Source organism: Cydia pomonella, chromosome 26 (assembly GCF_033807575.1).
Source record: "Cydia pomonella isolate Wapato2018A chromosome 26, ilCydPomo1, whole genome shotgun sequence".
NCBI classification, from domain to species: Eukaryota; Metazoa; Arthropoda; class Insecta; order Lepidoptera; family Tortricidae; genus Cydia; species Cydia pomonella.
Genome location: NC_084728.1, coordinates 11,081,191 through 11,097,819, shown reverse-complemented (window position 1 = coordinate 11,097,819; position 16,629 = coordinate 11,081,191). Strand labels below are relative to the sequence as shown.

Sequence of the window (16,629 nt, the reverse complement as noted above, 5' to 3'; positions counted from 1 at the left end):
GTTCTCTTGACAATGTCACGACAAACTTCACTCGGTTCAGTTTTGACGTGACACGAAAAGGGTCGGTCGACGAAAATGTTCTCAATAAAACTATTGTTCTGTGCGTTATTATTATGCTTCACAGTGCGTGCCAACAGCCAGACGGTGCATAGACGGTTCGAATACAAATACTCATTCAAACCACCTTATCTGGCCCAGAAAGATGGATCGGTTCCCTTCTGGGAGTATGGAGGCAGTAAGTATTCGACTTTTCTCATCTTTTTTCCTGTCGCACGAGGATATTTGGCAATTAAAGTGAATGTAACTTGTAGTATACATATAATTCTAGCTTTAGCCTGAATATTTTATGTCACAAAAGCGTTAAAAATAAACATTTTTCGTTTATTGTTACGCTTGTTATCAGATCAGTTTGACACGTCAGTAATATCTGTCAGTGGAGACAGGGACGAACATATACGGGAGTGCAAAGTGCGAGGGAGATGGTGTATTGTCAAAAATCATGTTTTTTGCCTTCCAACTCGACAAAGCTAGGCAGGGTGTGAAATTACCCGCTTCTTGTATGAAAATGAGGTTCATTTACGAAAATCCAGCGATTATAGACGCTTATGGAGCAAGGTGATACCAGCGATCGAGAAAATTAATAAAAAACGACCTGTACAATTTTGTACTTTCACACTTAAATTAGAATACAATTATGATAACTTATTCGTTGTTTGTAATTGAATCCTAGGAATGACTGTTCATAAATTTAGCGAGATTACATGAACACATTATACTCCATTTATTCATCCTGTGCATTTAATTATTTTATGCATACATGTATTATTTATAACATGCCATAATTGTATATAGTTAAATGCAGTGTTTTAAATGTAGGTTACAACCCCATGGGGGCTCGCAAATCACTCTTGAACCGTTTCTATACAAGTAATACAAGTATATGGCTGAGAGCAGGGGGTCATGAAAAATCTTTTCATGTTAAGGGACCTCCTTAAGAAAAAGTTTGATAAACACTGGTTTAGTGGGTTCTTGTTTTTTGCATTACATATTAATTTGATTGTTTTTGGACACCCTAAACTTGTCTGGATGAGAAGGCTTTAGTGACAAGACCTGTTGGAGCCACATCACAATATATTCACCTCACTTTTATAAATTTTTGTAGATTTTAAAATGAATTGTGCAAAAAGATGTTTGATGTTGTTTCCTCAGTGTATTTTAATGAAAATTTGATTCCAAAGGACTATGCATCAAAATCCTCCAAAACTCAACAGAGTTGGGAATTTTTTCTATGTACTTCATTTCGTTCTATGGGCACCAAGCAGTATTACCTTCGAAGGAATAGAGTCCAGCACTGGGCGAGCACGGTGAAAGGCTTTCTGTGTTCCCAGCACTGCGCAAACATCTAACCTGCAGCAATTAATTTACTTACTTGGACTCTATTGCCTAGGTAATCAGGGTGATGACATTTTGACTAAAATACAAATATCAGTTCTGCGATGGAATTCCACTTGGTGCCCATAGAATGTAGTGAAGTATATAGAAATACTTATCTAATGACCTTCTGATTTCTGATAGTTTTTGGAGCAGGCTCTGTACAAAGTTGCCCATGGTCCTTAACATAATAGAATCTTTAGGACTCAATCCCTTTTTTGTTGTCTTCTTAATCTTATTACATCATATCTTATTATTGCTTACAAATGAAGAAAACCATAAAAAATCACTGTCTTGTGCAACCCTGGGATACCAGCCCGCCTCTTTGCCACTGAGCTACTAAGACATTAAAAGCAAAGATTTTTAGCATATTCTTTCTTTGCACTTTAGGTCGCAATGTAGCTACATCTACCATAACAGTGTTACACTTCTTAAATAGCTACAGGAGTTCCAAGTCATATTGGAAATTCACCAGTATCAGCTACACCATTCTTAATACAAAATGTGTGCCCGTACACCTTTTTTAGAGTACCCGAGTCCAAGTGCCGGGTCCAATAATGTTGTGTATAATAGATGTGGCATTGAAAGGGTTATGGTCGAACGCATGAACGTGTCACTGAAGGCAGTGTCCGATTGGGGTGAAGCCAATTTGGTCTCGTTCAATGATAGTAAGACCCAGACGTGTCTTATCTCCGCTAAACGGAGTCCATTCCATCTGACTCCTACTTTCCGAAATGTATCCCTTCCCATAACCGACCATCTTGAGCTTCTCGGAATCTCGCTGACATCGAAACTCAACTTCGGCCCGCACATCGAGTCGAAAGCACAGTTAGCAGCAAAAAAGCTGGGCATCCTCAACAAGGTGAGGCAGTATTTTACACCTAGGCAGCTGCTCGACCTTTACCAAGCACAAGTCCGATCGTGTGTGGAATACTGTTCACATCTGTGGGATGGTTCAGCCAAATACCAGCTTGAGGCGCTCGAGTCAGTCGAGAGGAGGGCCAAGAGAATTATTAATGACGACGATCTGACGAATGCTCGACTTCAAAGTCTGGAGCATCGTCGCAAGGTTGCCAGCCTAACGATCTTTTATAGGATACATTTCGGAGAGTGTGCTGAGGAATTGCACAACCTTATTCCTCCGTCCCCATTTCACCATCGGACTACCAGACAATCGGCACTTCGGCATCGCTTCATGGTAGGTATTCCACAAATACGCACGAAGCGTTTCGCTTCAACATTCCTTATGCGAACTGCCAAGGAGTGGAATGCCCTGCCCGAGTCTGTGTTTCCGTATGAGTACAATCTGAATCTCTTCAAGGCTAGAGTAAATAGGTATCTCATAGGTAGGCGTGCTCCACCGTAGACCGCATCATCGCTTACCATCAGGTGTGATCGTGGTCAAACGCCTGCCTATCCTCCATAAAAAAAAGGGTTAATGCAAAATGAATTTCATATCTTCAGTTGTACAAAGTTATTAGATTGAAAGTTTTCAAACATCTCAATGCAGCTAACCATGAGTAATTGATTTTCTTCGCAAGTTCATAACTTCATAATTTAAAACAATCTTGCCTGTAAAAGTGGGTTATTCATGAGTTAGTAATTAAAGTAATGTAAGAACTACTAAATTGCAGGAAAGAGTTGGGAAAATACTGCTTCATACATACAGAAAGATAAAGTATGCTTTTATCCTCTAGGGATCATCATGAAAATATAACAAGAGAAAAATCCATTTTATAACCATAGTTAAGCATCATCAGGTACAGAACGTTACGGCCGAACGAATCTGGAATTTCCTGGATTCAATGCTTCGTCACAACAGATCACTGCTTGGTCGACGTGGCACTCAAAGGCCCACAAACTCCAATAATAATAATAATAGGGGAAGTGACGTCCCTTGGGTCCCATACCTCCGAGAGTCGGCCAGGTCCCTCTCCGGCTTGCCTTGATTGGCCGGCTGGAGTGAACACTGAGCAGGGGCCGCAGGACTCTCACCTCTGGCTTGCCTTTACCGGCCGTCCAGAGTGGGGTGTCAGAGCTATAAGCTCGCAGGGTGGAAGTGAAATTTGCATAAGACGCGAGTTGGCACAGTGGCTGCTTACAGCCACTGGGTAGAAAGCGGCGTACACCTCTCCACACCCTGAGCCGCTCACGCAATGTTGTCCCCTTGTCGCTCCGTGCGAGCGGCCGTTTTCGGGGACCCATATTGTGAGTTGGCAAGTCACCACCTGCCCATTTTGTCGTGTTTTTAAAAACATATGATCAGGGCAGGTGCCATAGTATTCTCCATAGTCTCGGTTACCAGTCCACTTGCAACTCAACCCAATAGCCCGGTTTATTTTGGTACCCTTTTTTTTACAATAGTCCTTCACTAACCGGGTCTTGTCCTTGGGTGCACTGCTATAGTGTGAACAGGGATAATCGTCGGTTGGTGTCACGTTACATTTAGAGTAAATTGTCTTATTACAAGGGGCCTCTACGTGTTGGCTTCGGCCCCACGCACGCCTTTCAAATGTCCGGGATCCCATGGTCCCGAGAATTTGTAAAAGACAGATAATAATAATAGTTAAGCATAATGAAATAAACAAAAAATAACTAATAGGCGGGTCCACACAGAGCGAGCGAGCGAGCACGTACGTGCGAGGCAATTTCCTCACGCCCAACACGGTCAGTGTAGACGTACCTCGGCTTAGGCGGCGCGCGCGTTTTCCTCGCCCGAGCGCGCCGTACGCCTGACCGTATTGTGCGTGAGGAAAATGCCTAGCGCGTATGCTCACTCTGTGTGGACCCGGCTAATAAATTACCTTTAAATTATTGACAAAATCATCAAATGTGTTGTTTCCAAGCAAAAACTCCCACTTTGTCGCTTGCCATAAGGACGCTTTGACAGGTTATTTGTATAAAGATACAAGCAAATCTCGTCCTTATGGTAAGCAACAAAGTGGGACGTTTGACTAGACACTTCGACTTCGACAGAAATGATTAATTTAGCAAAAAGATTAGAGTCTTAGCAAAATAAATTATTATTCAACAAACTCAAAAAGCACTTGCATTTTTTAATTCATTACATCACCAACCATGACCATCTCTCACCAATTTTATATGTCATATACATTCTCGGGCAATGCCAAATACTTCAGAATTTCGCGTGATTCCGAAAATCTTCCCTAATTCCATCATATTAGTGTCCATGTTCGCTTTTAGAACACCTCCACAACTACACTAGTTGCAAGATTCAATAGGCCACGGTGGCTGCTTAGGCTCAGGTAGGCTGCACGCTTGTTTGCCACCATCCTGGTATAAAAAGAACCTTGAGTAGTCTACACCGTGTTGCATGCAAATCCAAATTTTCATAAGGTATGGCACATGTTGCACCAAGCCTGTAAGAAAAAAACAGCAAAAACTAATCAAATTAAATTGAACATTGTCCAAACATGCATTTATTAATAGCTTGTTAAAACTGTGTTGCCATTGTAAAATATGCTTTATTGGTTAAATCTAAAGTGCAATTTTCTGTAAGTGTCAGCTATATGTGAAATAAATGGCGATTGAGGCCTGACACCAAAATCGACGTGCATTTTACGCCATCATGGCACTTTGGCGTGCACTCATTATAAACATATTGTTCATGCAGCATAATTACAGTTATGACTCTTGTTTATAATTATAATCTTAACTTATTGGACAATGTAGGTCATGTTACATTCAAATCAAATATAAGGCCTTATATATAGATATAGATAGATACCTTACAGACTAACATACCTACATACATTAATCAGAGATGTGACTTATTTGAAATACTTGTATTTAAAATGCAAAATACCTATTTTGTATTTTAGTTTTATGTTTAAATGGCTTATAGGAATTCCAATTTAAAATTGTCAGGAAAATTTACAATATTAAATTGACCACAAGAAACTAATAAAAATAAACTAAGCATTTGTTCCTTACTATCATTACTGTTACTGTACAGTCGCCATCAGATATATCGGAGCAGCCAAGGTGCTCACAAATATTTGAACACGCCTCTATTGTCAAAGCCTTAGAGTGCGAGTTCAGATATTTGTGAGCACTTCGGCCGCTCCGATATATCTGATGGCGACTGTAAACTGACATTTGACGCCATATCTGATTTAGAATAAAGTTCAAATTAAGATTCCAGCATACAATACAATACAAATACTCTTTATTGCACACCTCAATACAGAAACAGTACAAATGATACATCATATAAAGAAGAGGTAAATAACAGGTCTTATCGCTAAAAAGCGATCTCTTCCAGACAACCTTTAGGTAGCTGAATTAAAAAAAAATTATGTTATGTCAGTATATTTCATAGTTATTCCATGTTTCGGCAGTAGCCTTCGTTTTATTTATGGTTATGATTAGACACACATTGTAAAATGATTACATTGATAAGGGTAATAAAGATTGACTAGTTATCATCTTTTTACTAAACTTGCAACCTTACTACATGATATTAAGAACTAAGAATGGGTACTATAGTAGTTACGTTGGCACTTTCGGTATAGGTTTTTTGACTAAACAATTAATATCTCATTTATTTTAATAAACTTTTTTCACCGCTTATAGCTAAGAGATTAATAGACCTCATGGCTGACAGGGAAAATAAATATATGTTACAAACCCTATCTATGCTCAGGGTTTAATTCGCGGCGCTTTGTTTTCAACATTGCCTCCTTCACGAAATACAGCATTTTCTCTTTTGCCAACCGTTTAATTATATCCCAGATACAAAAAATACAGTTTGATTGCCCAAAGCACTAGTGTTGGTAGGTACACGAGTCTTTCGAGTCTAAATTGGAAGAACTCGACTCGTTTTAAGAGACTGCGCTACAAGTTCCGAGTCTTAGGGCTTATTTGAACGGTGCGAGAACTCGCATGCGAGTTTCATTACCAGAGCCCGTACATTTCATGCCGTTGACAGAAAAATGACGTCACGCTACATAGAGTATCATTCCAATTAGTATTTTCGTAATAATTAATCATTTGTCAACCTCTTTAGGTAACTGATACATATACTTGACAATCAGTATAGAAACGTCTAAGGTGGCGACTGACTTGTAACATTTGCTTGTAATGTATCGTTCACGGCGATCGTTACAAGTCAGTCGCCACCTTTGTAACACTCAAAGGGATTCGCGTAAAAACCGACAGCCGAGTGGAGCACGCGGCGCTCGCGTCGAGCGGCTCGGCTCGCTGCACTGACTGTTGTAATGCTCGGGTTGTATCACGTTACATTACACCGAAATGTTACAAGTCAGTCGCCACCTTTACTGACTTTCATTTTATTGTAACATAAATAAATAATAGATTACTAATTTATGAAATAATACATATTTTTGGTTTTTAAGGCGCTCTTATAGACAGATTTTAGGTTTTTGAGGGGGTGAAGCAGACGAAGTGGTAAAGCAGGCAGGCGGGCGCCCCGCGCGCCGCGCTCGCAGCAAGCCTACGTCCTTATTCTGACGCCATCCGTATTCTGGTTTGTTAGTTCTGGGATCTTTTCCGGAAATTTATATTGATTATGATTTAAACTTAATGAAATTAAAAATTAGATAATTATATATAATACTAGAGTATACCGCGGCAAATTGAGAATCTAGTAAAATGATACCAAATCGTTTTGTGTCGAAATAATATTACTTACTAATTCAGACAAAAGTTACAACTGTCTGCTTTAAATCATATATAGATACCTATTCAAAACTTAGTTGACCTTAAAAATGCAATAGAAGTCAATTTCGGGCAAGTAGTGAAAAAAGGAAGAATACTAGCAAAGCTAAGTAATTTGTGGAAGTGAACGTAAAAAGGTAGCATGTTTTTGCTGGTATTGAGATAACTGAAAACATAAGCATAAGGTATGCACAAGCATATGTAGCTCCTAAAAGTAGATAAATTATGCTATCTTCTCAAAAAAGAACCATGACTCTAACTGTAACGACTATTTCTATATTATTTTTTGAATTGACGACAATGAAGACGATTATAAATTTTAAATGCAAAAGTCGAGAAAACTGCTATTATTATTTATTATTTAAAGTTTATAATGGCAAAATAGTATTTTATGCAACAGTTGTATAAGAAGGGTCAAAAAAGGCGAGTGGCGTGAGTTACAATGTGAGCCGGAGCCGAAGGCGTAGGCGAACATTGTAAAGGAATACGCCACGAGAATTTTTTGACCTACTTATACAACGTTGCATACAATATTTTTCCTACGAGTCAACAAAAATAAATCTTAATTTAGGTAAACAAATTACAGCAAAAGTATATAGCCAAGACGCGCGAGCATACCTTGTTACGCGCCCGGCCCGCCCCGGGCCGCGGCCGGCCGGTCGGCGACACCTCCTCGTAACTCATGAGGCCCTGGTACTTGCTACTTGCTAAATTAATTTTTTGGACAGTTTTTTCTCAATTTTGGCCACCGTAGCCTACGGAGACTAACAAGCAACGCTAAGCGGTCTTCGTAGTCTATGAGTGTTGCTATATTACGGGTGTCACATGCGTGTTTCTGACTTATGAAGTAATTATTTTTACTATGCAACCAAATGAATATTTTGTAAGTTGGCAGCAATGCATTTAGTTTAAAACTGTATTCGTTTTGGTTTTGTTAGGTTGGTAGCCATTAATCGCAGTAACGTTATAGCGTATAAAAGCACAAGAGCTTTTATGAGGAATAGACAATATAGACTTTTCTTGAAATCTTTTATGTATGTTCTTATATTCGTGTTAATGAATGCATAAATGACAGATAACAGTAGAGGAGTAGGAAAATGCACTTATACTACTACTACTACTACTTCGAAGTTATATAGTAATGAGTATAATTGACTGACTTTAATTAATGTCTAATAAAGAATCAGTCTATTGTCTGTCTACTCTGTCTGTAATCAAATATTACTAGTATATTTGACCCACTGAGGTTTCAGATGAAGTTGAAAATCTGCATACATATGTAAGTAGGGTGACAATGAAATATTATGGTACCATCGAGCGGATCTGATGCATGAGAGAGGAGGTGGCCATAGGAACTCTGTGTCAAAATATCGCAACCAAATTGCGTTTGAGGTTGTTAGAATTGTCTCAATGAGTATTATTTTCCTTTGGAAAGAAGTACAGTTAAGACCTGTTCCGTAAAGTTAATTAACATACAAAACTTTCCGATGAACAAAATTATTTTATCGTCAACTATGTTATTTATTCCTTCAAGTGGTGGCACACCACTCACGGGTCGATGCGATAGCCAGAAAGCTGTCGGCCAACAGAGGGTGGTTAGTGAGGTGTTGCCATATTTAGTAGCAAAATTAAAGTCGAGTTATGTCTTGATTTTTAAAGAGGTTATTTTGTAAATACACGGTACTCTCGAGGAAAGATTTTAACAGGATATTCCGGATCGTATTTAGAGGCAAAAATGTCATATAAACTTTTTTAATTCGCCTAGTTTCAGAGTTAATACCAATTAAAAAATATATTTTTCGTTGCGTTTTAGTGCATAACGCCTTTTTGATGGCTATGTCGCCAGTCGCCACTTTGGGACCTAGTCTAGACTACCTTCTTGACAGATATCAAAGTCACAAGGTACCATTTGAATAGACTAATTTTTACGAAAAAAAATGTACCAATTTATATTAATCCATAAATTTTCCAAGAACATGAACTTAATATGTTTAAAGACATACAAAAAGTAAAAAAAAAAAAATTTTTTTTTTGCGGAATTGACTTTTTATTTATCGTATGGCATATTTTACATCACTGGATTAATAAATGGTCAAAATTAATAGAAATTATAAATACAGATCAGTTAATGTTTTTAAATTTTTGCCCGCTTCAGGTAGGCAGCTGCTGCATAGGAGATGGTCTCGAAATCTTCTGCGTGTCCTGGGTATTTAGGGAATTGACTTAAACTTGTACATGAAATTATTCTTATGACCTCAGGAATACGTGGTAAAAAAAAATTCCGTTTCCTCACGGACACTTTTTAAGACTTAACCTTTGAATTTTAAGCCCTACGTAGAAAATTAATTAACAATTACCTCCAATCACGCAAAATAGGCACAATGGTTGTCGAGTTGCGGAAAATGCCCAGAAGCACTAACTAACTAACTAACCTCCAATCATAACTTTGTTTTGTGGTGGTAGTCATTTTTAATAAGGAAACTGGAAAACTGTCACTGTTGCTAGGTTTGATTAGTTAGGTGCATGTGGCGAAATGCATAAACATTACAATAATTTAACAACAACAAGGACAACTTCAACAGAAGGACATGATGTCACGATCCTCAGCATTGAGGGACCAAGAAGAAGAAGACAATAATTTAATTGTTCTATTCGAATAGCGTATTTAGTGCTTATTCTAACGATATATGCTTCAATATATACTTTTATACATAGATAAGCTTAAATAGTTGAATTTGTAATATTCTCTAAATCCGCGCTGAACACCCGACGGGGCCCCGCCACGTGACTACTTTTTACGTTTTGGCTTCTGCCACTTGAAGGGATATACTATAGGCCTTGACTAGTGATTCATTTCAAAATAAACTATTTTAATATATACATATTACACATAAGCACCCTAATGCAAAAATGAAGAAAATATATTTTGCGAAACTTTCGATCGATTTTTCCACTTATATTTTGTATTGGCAGGAAAAATAGTAAAAGCATAACACAAAGACATAACAAGGTCCAAGGTTTTAAAAAAGAAGGTAACATTGGCCGAGACCTGAAATTGACGGCAGAGTGTCATCGAAATTTATACTTGAAAAAAGAAATAAAATGTCACCAGTTTTCATTTCATACAAAACAGAAATAGCATGCTATAAAAGTATTATACCAAACTTTTACAAAGGACTTTATGTTTAACATTATCAAAAATGGAATTTAGTGACATTCTTGAATTTACAGAATAATTAACCAGTGAAATAAAAATATTGGCGAGAGGTACAAATATATACGAACTTCCGAACCGAGTACTTGCAAAATTTTGAATGGAATTTGAAGGGTAAATATCACTCCTGCTCACCTTACAAAATAAAATAGTTGATAAATGTTGTAAATAAAGTCTTAAGTGTATACCATATGAAAGTTAATAAACCAGAAATACCAAACAAATTCAACACTTATAACATAAACTATTACAGCCATTTGAGCACTTCCACAAAAACGTGAAATGGTACCTTTCACTAAGCACTATTTAAATCCCACATATTTAAATCCAGTATATCTCCTGCATCCTGTATGTGTTAAAAATGAAGCTGTTCCAATATAATGACTTATATAAATTAAACAAGCGGATTAATTTTACTTGTTTACGTTTAATAATAGGTATTCAATTTGATTATTACTGTAATAGCCATTTAAAATATTATTTTACCTAGATAATTAAAAGTAGGTACCCCTCACGAAATAAATACTACTGAATTTTATACTTAGCAATGTTTTTTAAAATGTACATGTATTTTACCTTCCTCGTATTAAAAATGAAAAGTAGAGTGTTTAACTCGGGTGCAAGGCACCATTTCATCATTTGGTTAATCGTGGCTGTATGCCGGACAGGTGCGTGTGTAAAACTTGTCTAAAAAGATAATATGACGGATGGATGTCTGAAATGTCAGCGTATTTAAGAATCAATTAGCTTAAAAATTAGTTTTTTCTTCGTAAGAGTGATGAAAACATTGTGTGTATAACATATTTGTGTATTTATAGTGTGATTATCCATTTTATGTAACGTCCGCTAAACTAGCACAGGTCCGACGCTGACAGTGGTCACGGGCGTACTGGCGTACTGACGGTATTGCCGCGCAGGGTAAAGTTTAGTAGACAAAATGTTGAATTCATAATTATGAATGAAAAATTTAACGCATCGATAAACTGACAAGCAAAATGTTACAGTTACTTAAAAGCTATTGAATGAAGTAAATTTCATATTGATATTCATCATAGTACTTCTAAAATATCGAAATAAATACAGTTTTAAGCATATTTTCAAAGCAAAAATCTATCGAGAAAAAGATGAGCCATCGTGTTTCTGACAAGCATACGGCTAGTTCAAAGACTGAAGTTATACATACTAGAAAATAATCGATGAAATCCTTGTACAAGCCTGTAAATATCGATTTAAAAATAGCGCATTTTACTATACACCGCGCCTTAACAGCGTAACAAGCTTTTATTCACGTAACAAGTATTTATTATGACACCCATCAATAAGTAAGTTGTCTAAATTTGTAGTAACTCCCCTGTATGTTGAATTACGTCATTTTTGCGTCAACGGCATGAAAAGTACGGGCCCTGTTCATTACATTGCGGTATTTGATCGGTCGGCTGCATTGGTATCCTCATTAGCCGGCTCCACACAAACCGAGCATACGCGCGAGGCAATTTCCTCACGCACAAACCGGCCAGTGTAGAAATGCCTCGGTCGAGGAAAACGCATGCACCGCGTGCCGTCTATATCAGCCCTGAAGTCTTGAGCCGAGTCCTTTATTGCGTGTTTACGAAGCGCAACTCAAAAAGACTCATGCCTTCGTCAATCATTTAGTAGGTTTTATCTAAATACTAGTAGCAGTAAGAAAAGTTATTGAAGGTGTACCTATTTCGTTGTCTTGTTTCTGACCACTCTTTCACGCTTGTATTTGTGTCTTCTATCGAATAAAAAAAAAGATGGAATGCAACTGCATGTCTTTCTATCTTTGGATTTTAATTCACGTAAGAAAAAATTAAAAAATCAATTTCATCTCATACAAAAAGCTACACCCCGTCACATTTTTTGGGGACAATAAACAACGAAAATACTTTTGGCCCATGTCGCCAATGCACATATAGGATGCTTTTATGTTCTCTCTTTGACCGATGTTGGCCGCAGCGACTGTGTTTTTTTTTAAATACCACGACGGTGGCAATCAAGCATAATTCTGTGCTCTGGAGTAGGCAATTTTTAGCACGCGTTGCTAGAGTGTAGCTGATCCACTCTCTGGTGCGTCCTTAGATGGCTCACGTGCCCTATTTTTTCCTGCCAAATACTCCAGCGCAATTTGGGCACGTCAACACACCACCTTAGTAGTAGGGAATTGAGGTGCTTTTATATAAATAACACTGCGATACCCTAATGACAACGTGAAGTGACAATATTATTGTTTATTAATAAAAATGTTTGGTATTTATTGTAAACAAATGTGAGCAATAAAATATTCCTAACACAGATGATATGAATAAAATAATGTAATGAGTACCAAACAATGGGTACTATAATTATAACAACAATATTTAAATATACGCCTAATATATTGTCTTACTTTTGGTGTTAAATTTTGCTGATAGCAGGAACAAGGCATTTTTTCACGCACCAAAGTTACGCTTCCTGCCTATGAATTTTACAAGATGACAATGCTTATGAGAGTTCTCAGAGTACTAAGTCTCTACAATCGACTAGTCTATAACACATTGAAAAAAAAAAACTTTGATGAATTTGTACTTAATCATATGAGTCTGAAAAACACAGTCGAGTCTTGTAGCAGAACAATACTACGATCTACTACACAATATGTCTGGCTTTGTTAGATTGCGCATATGAACTACCATTTTTAGTACCTGGGACATAAAAACATGTTATCCCTCAGTCAGCTGTTGTTGTCCCTTTCAGATGCGATAGCGTCAGGCGAGAGCGTGCGGCTTGCGCCGTCGCTCCGAAGTCAGAAGGGCGCCATCTGGACGAAGCAGCCCATCAATTTCGACTGGTGGGAAGTCGATGTCATGTTCAAGGTCACCGGCAGAGGGCGCATCGGTGCCGATGGTCTGGTGAGTACTTTACTGTTGAATAAAAAAATACTTTGCCGCCGTCATGTTTGTCAAAATGTATGTCCTATTGTTTACAAGGTTTCTATACCTGAAAATAAAAACGACTCCCGTGAAAAACGCATGGCTGTGACCATGAAAACCAAATTTCATCATGGCATGTAAAAACTCGCAATGTGGCTTGTCCTCATTTGACACTTTGAAATTTGTTTTAGAAAGAGATAAAACATATTCTAAATTCTAACTGAGGCATGCTAATTGAGTTATATCAGTTATAATACCATCTTCTCCTGTAGGATAACATATGTGTGAAACAGTACTATTTGTTTTAGTCGAAAATTTTCGACATGTCTGCTTGTAACATTCTCATAGGCATTCCTCGTTACGGAGCGAAACATCGAGCCATTCACAATTGAAAGTGTCTTAACCGTTTTAATGTCTGTTTGTTTGTCTATCCAGGCGTTCTGGTATACATCGACGCGCGGCGATTACACCGGCGAGGTATTCGGCTCGTCGGACCGCTGGAACGGTCTAGCTGTCATCTTCGACAGTTTCGACAACGACAACAAACACAACAACCCGTACATAATGGCGGTGCTGAACGATGGAACCAAAGTCTTCGATCATAAGAGGTGAGTTCGACATTTTCGACAGTTTTCGACAATGTTTGATAGTTTTCGACAATGTTCGACATTTTCGACAACGATAACAAACACAACAACCCGTACATAAAAAAAATGGCGGGACCTAACGGTGAAATTAAGGTGCTCGACCATAAGAGGTGAACTCGACTTCTTTGATAGTTTTGACAATGACAACAAACACAAAAATCCTTACATGATGGCGGTGCTAAACGATGGAACTCAGCTGGTCGACCACAAAAGGTTAGTTCAACATTCTTCGACAATTTTTGACAGATTTCGACAACGACATCAAACACAATAACCCGTACGGTGCTGAACGATGGAACTAAGGTAGTCGACCATAAGAGGAGAGTCTTCTAAATATTCATTGTAATTTTACTTGTAAAATGAATTGTTATTGGAACAATAAACAATATTTACTAAGTAATTATACTTACTTGGTCTGACTCTAGGTAGATTCGTGTAAAATTTTCCCATATTAATTATGTATTAAATGATCTTGTTATATATGTGACAGCGACGGCTCCACGCAGATGTTATCGGGCTGCCTGCGCGACTTCAGGAACAAGCCGTTCCCGACGCGCGCGCGCATCGAGTACTACCAGAACACGCTCACCGTGCACTTCCACAACGGTAACTATACTCGTGGCAAACAGGTCGCAACTCATCTTACTTGAAATGTCACCGTATTTAAGAATTATTTCGCTTATAATTTAGTTTTTTCTTCGCAAGTCTGATGAACAACATTGTGTGTAGCTCCGGGGATAAGAATTTTGCAATCACGAGCTTAATGCACTCCAGCTCGCCGCTGTCGTCCATCTAAAAACCTCGTTTGCAAAACTTCACTTACCCCCCTCGTTGCACAATGTAGTATTGTTGTGTAGGAATGACAAACAACGAGGCGGACTACGAGCTGTGCTTCCGCGCCGAGAACGTGGTGCTGCCGCGCGGCGGGCGCTTCGGGCTGTCGGCCGCCACGGGCGGGCTGGCCGACGACCACGACGTCGTGCATCTGCTCACCACCTCGCTGCACAGCACGCAACAGGCCGGTAAGAAGATAACACCATTTTTTTTCAGAGAAAATAACATATACAAGGCCAAAGGTCAAGGTCATTCCTAGGCCAAAGAATATACATCGCCATTCAACGACGGAACGTAGCCACCCTAATGTGCAACTTTCCGCAGGGGACAGACCTGGGGGACTTTATAGGAGGGCTTTTTTCGATATTCTTATTTACGTTTCTTATTTAATTTATTTAGTTTATATTACTTATTATCATCATATATGCTGCAACACCTTAAAATAAAGTATAATAACGTATACAAGTAGAATAAATTACTTTAAGTAAAAGTGTGGTGCCGTGACCAGGATTTTAGCAGATATCGAGATAGGTGCTGCCGCCAGAGAAATGCTTAGGTACCTGCCGCTGCTGTTGGAATAGTCGATGGCGTCGTTCATCTACTTCCATCTTCTCTGTAAAGCACGAAGCATACTGGACAGAAAATGAGATGTAAAACAGAACATATATATATATTTTTTTTTTAATTTATTTATAAAAGAGAAATTACATCGGCTATGATCACTTATCTGCCAAACTGCATAGCAGTTTGTTGGAAGAAAACTTATTCTACCCTCCAACATTGTTAAGTAAGTTATTGCTTACTTGATTTATAGCTATTTATATTTTTTATTTTTTTATTTTGATTTATTTAGTATGATTTGCTGCGTACTAACCTTACATCCTGGCGGGTGCTGCCTCTGCGTGCGTCCTGTGATACGGTCAAGGGCAGTATCTCTCGGTGTACCCCTCACATTTCATTAAAGTATCAATAGGGCCTCTACGTGTCGGCTTCAGCTCCGCACACGCCTCTCAAAGGTCCGGAATACCATTGTCCCTTTATGGGAAAGGCTTGCTTTAATAATTAGCTTAAAATTATATTTCGATAATATGACCTTTTACCTTTACTTTTTACCATTTGTCTCGTCTTGGTGGGGACACCAGGTGCTTATTGGAAGGTCTATATATATATATATATTGGTTCGACCAAATCTATTGAGAAGTTTGTTACAATTTGGTGCCGTGACCAGGATCTATGTTCGAATTAATACAGTTTCGACGTGATTGTTGCAGGTGGCCAGCAAATCAGCAACGATGAGCAACAGAAGCTCTCACAGGAGTACCAAGAGTATCAACGCAAACTTGATCAGCAGAAGGAGGATTACAGGAAGGAACACCCTGATGAGGTACACCTAGGACTTAGAACGTTAATCCATTGAACGTCACGCTTATCGTATCGTCGGCGCGTCATTGTGAGCCTTGTCGGAATGCACGAAGGTTGATTTTAGGCTGTAGCCACGCGCGTCAGTTGACGTCTTTGGCGATCAAAGTGTTAACAAGGTGTCAGATAACACCTAGTGTCCGGCCGGCGATTTGTGTCTCATAATAATGCGATAAATTCTGGGAAGTGGCATGACAATAAAATTACAATGATTAAACTTGTCATTTTTTTAAATATACTACGTCGGTGGTAAACAAGCATAAGGCCCGCCTGATGGTAACCAATCTCCGTAGCCTATGTACGCCTGCAACTCCAGAGGTGTTACATGCGCGTTGCTGACCCTAACACTCCGAACCCTCGTTGAGCCCTGGCAACCTTACTCACCGGCAGGAACACAACACCATGAGTAGGGTCTAATGTTATTTGGCTGCTGTTTTCTGTAAGGTGGAGGTAC

General features: G+C 38.6%; 1 protein-coding gene across 1 annotated transcript in view; it reads left to right on the top strand.

The window, feature by feature from the left end:
• The first annotated feature begins 23 nt into the window (after positions 1–23).
• LOC133532280 (protein ERGIC-53) overlaps positions 24–16,629 on the top strand; it is a 28,345-nt gene continuing 11,739 nt past the window's right edge. The window contains exons 1-6 of the mRNA XM_061870877.1: positions 24–235; positions 13,100–13,254; positions 13,711–13,883; positions 14,413–14,528; positions 14,780–14,944; positions 16,028–16,140. Coding sequence (XP_061726861.1) covers positions 76–235; positions 13,100–13,254; positions 13,711–13,883; positions 14,413–14,528; positions 14,780–14,944; positions 16,028–16,140 — 882 coding nt within the window. The 5' untranslated portion in view covers positions 24–75. The remainder of the gene's footprint in view (positions 236–13,099; positions 13,255–13,710; positions 13,884–14,412; positions 14,529–14,779; positions 14,945–16,027; positions 16,141–16,629) is intronic.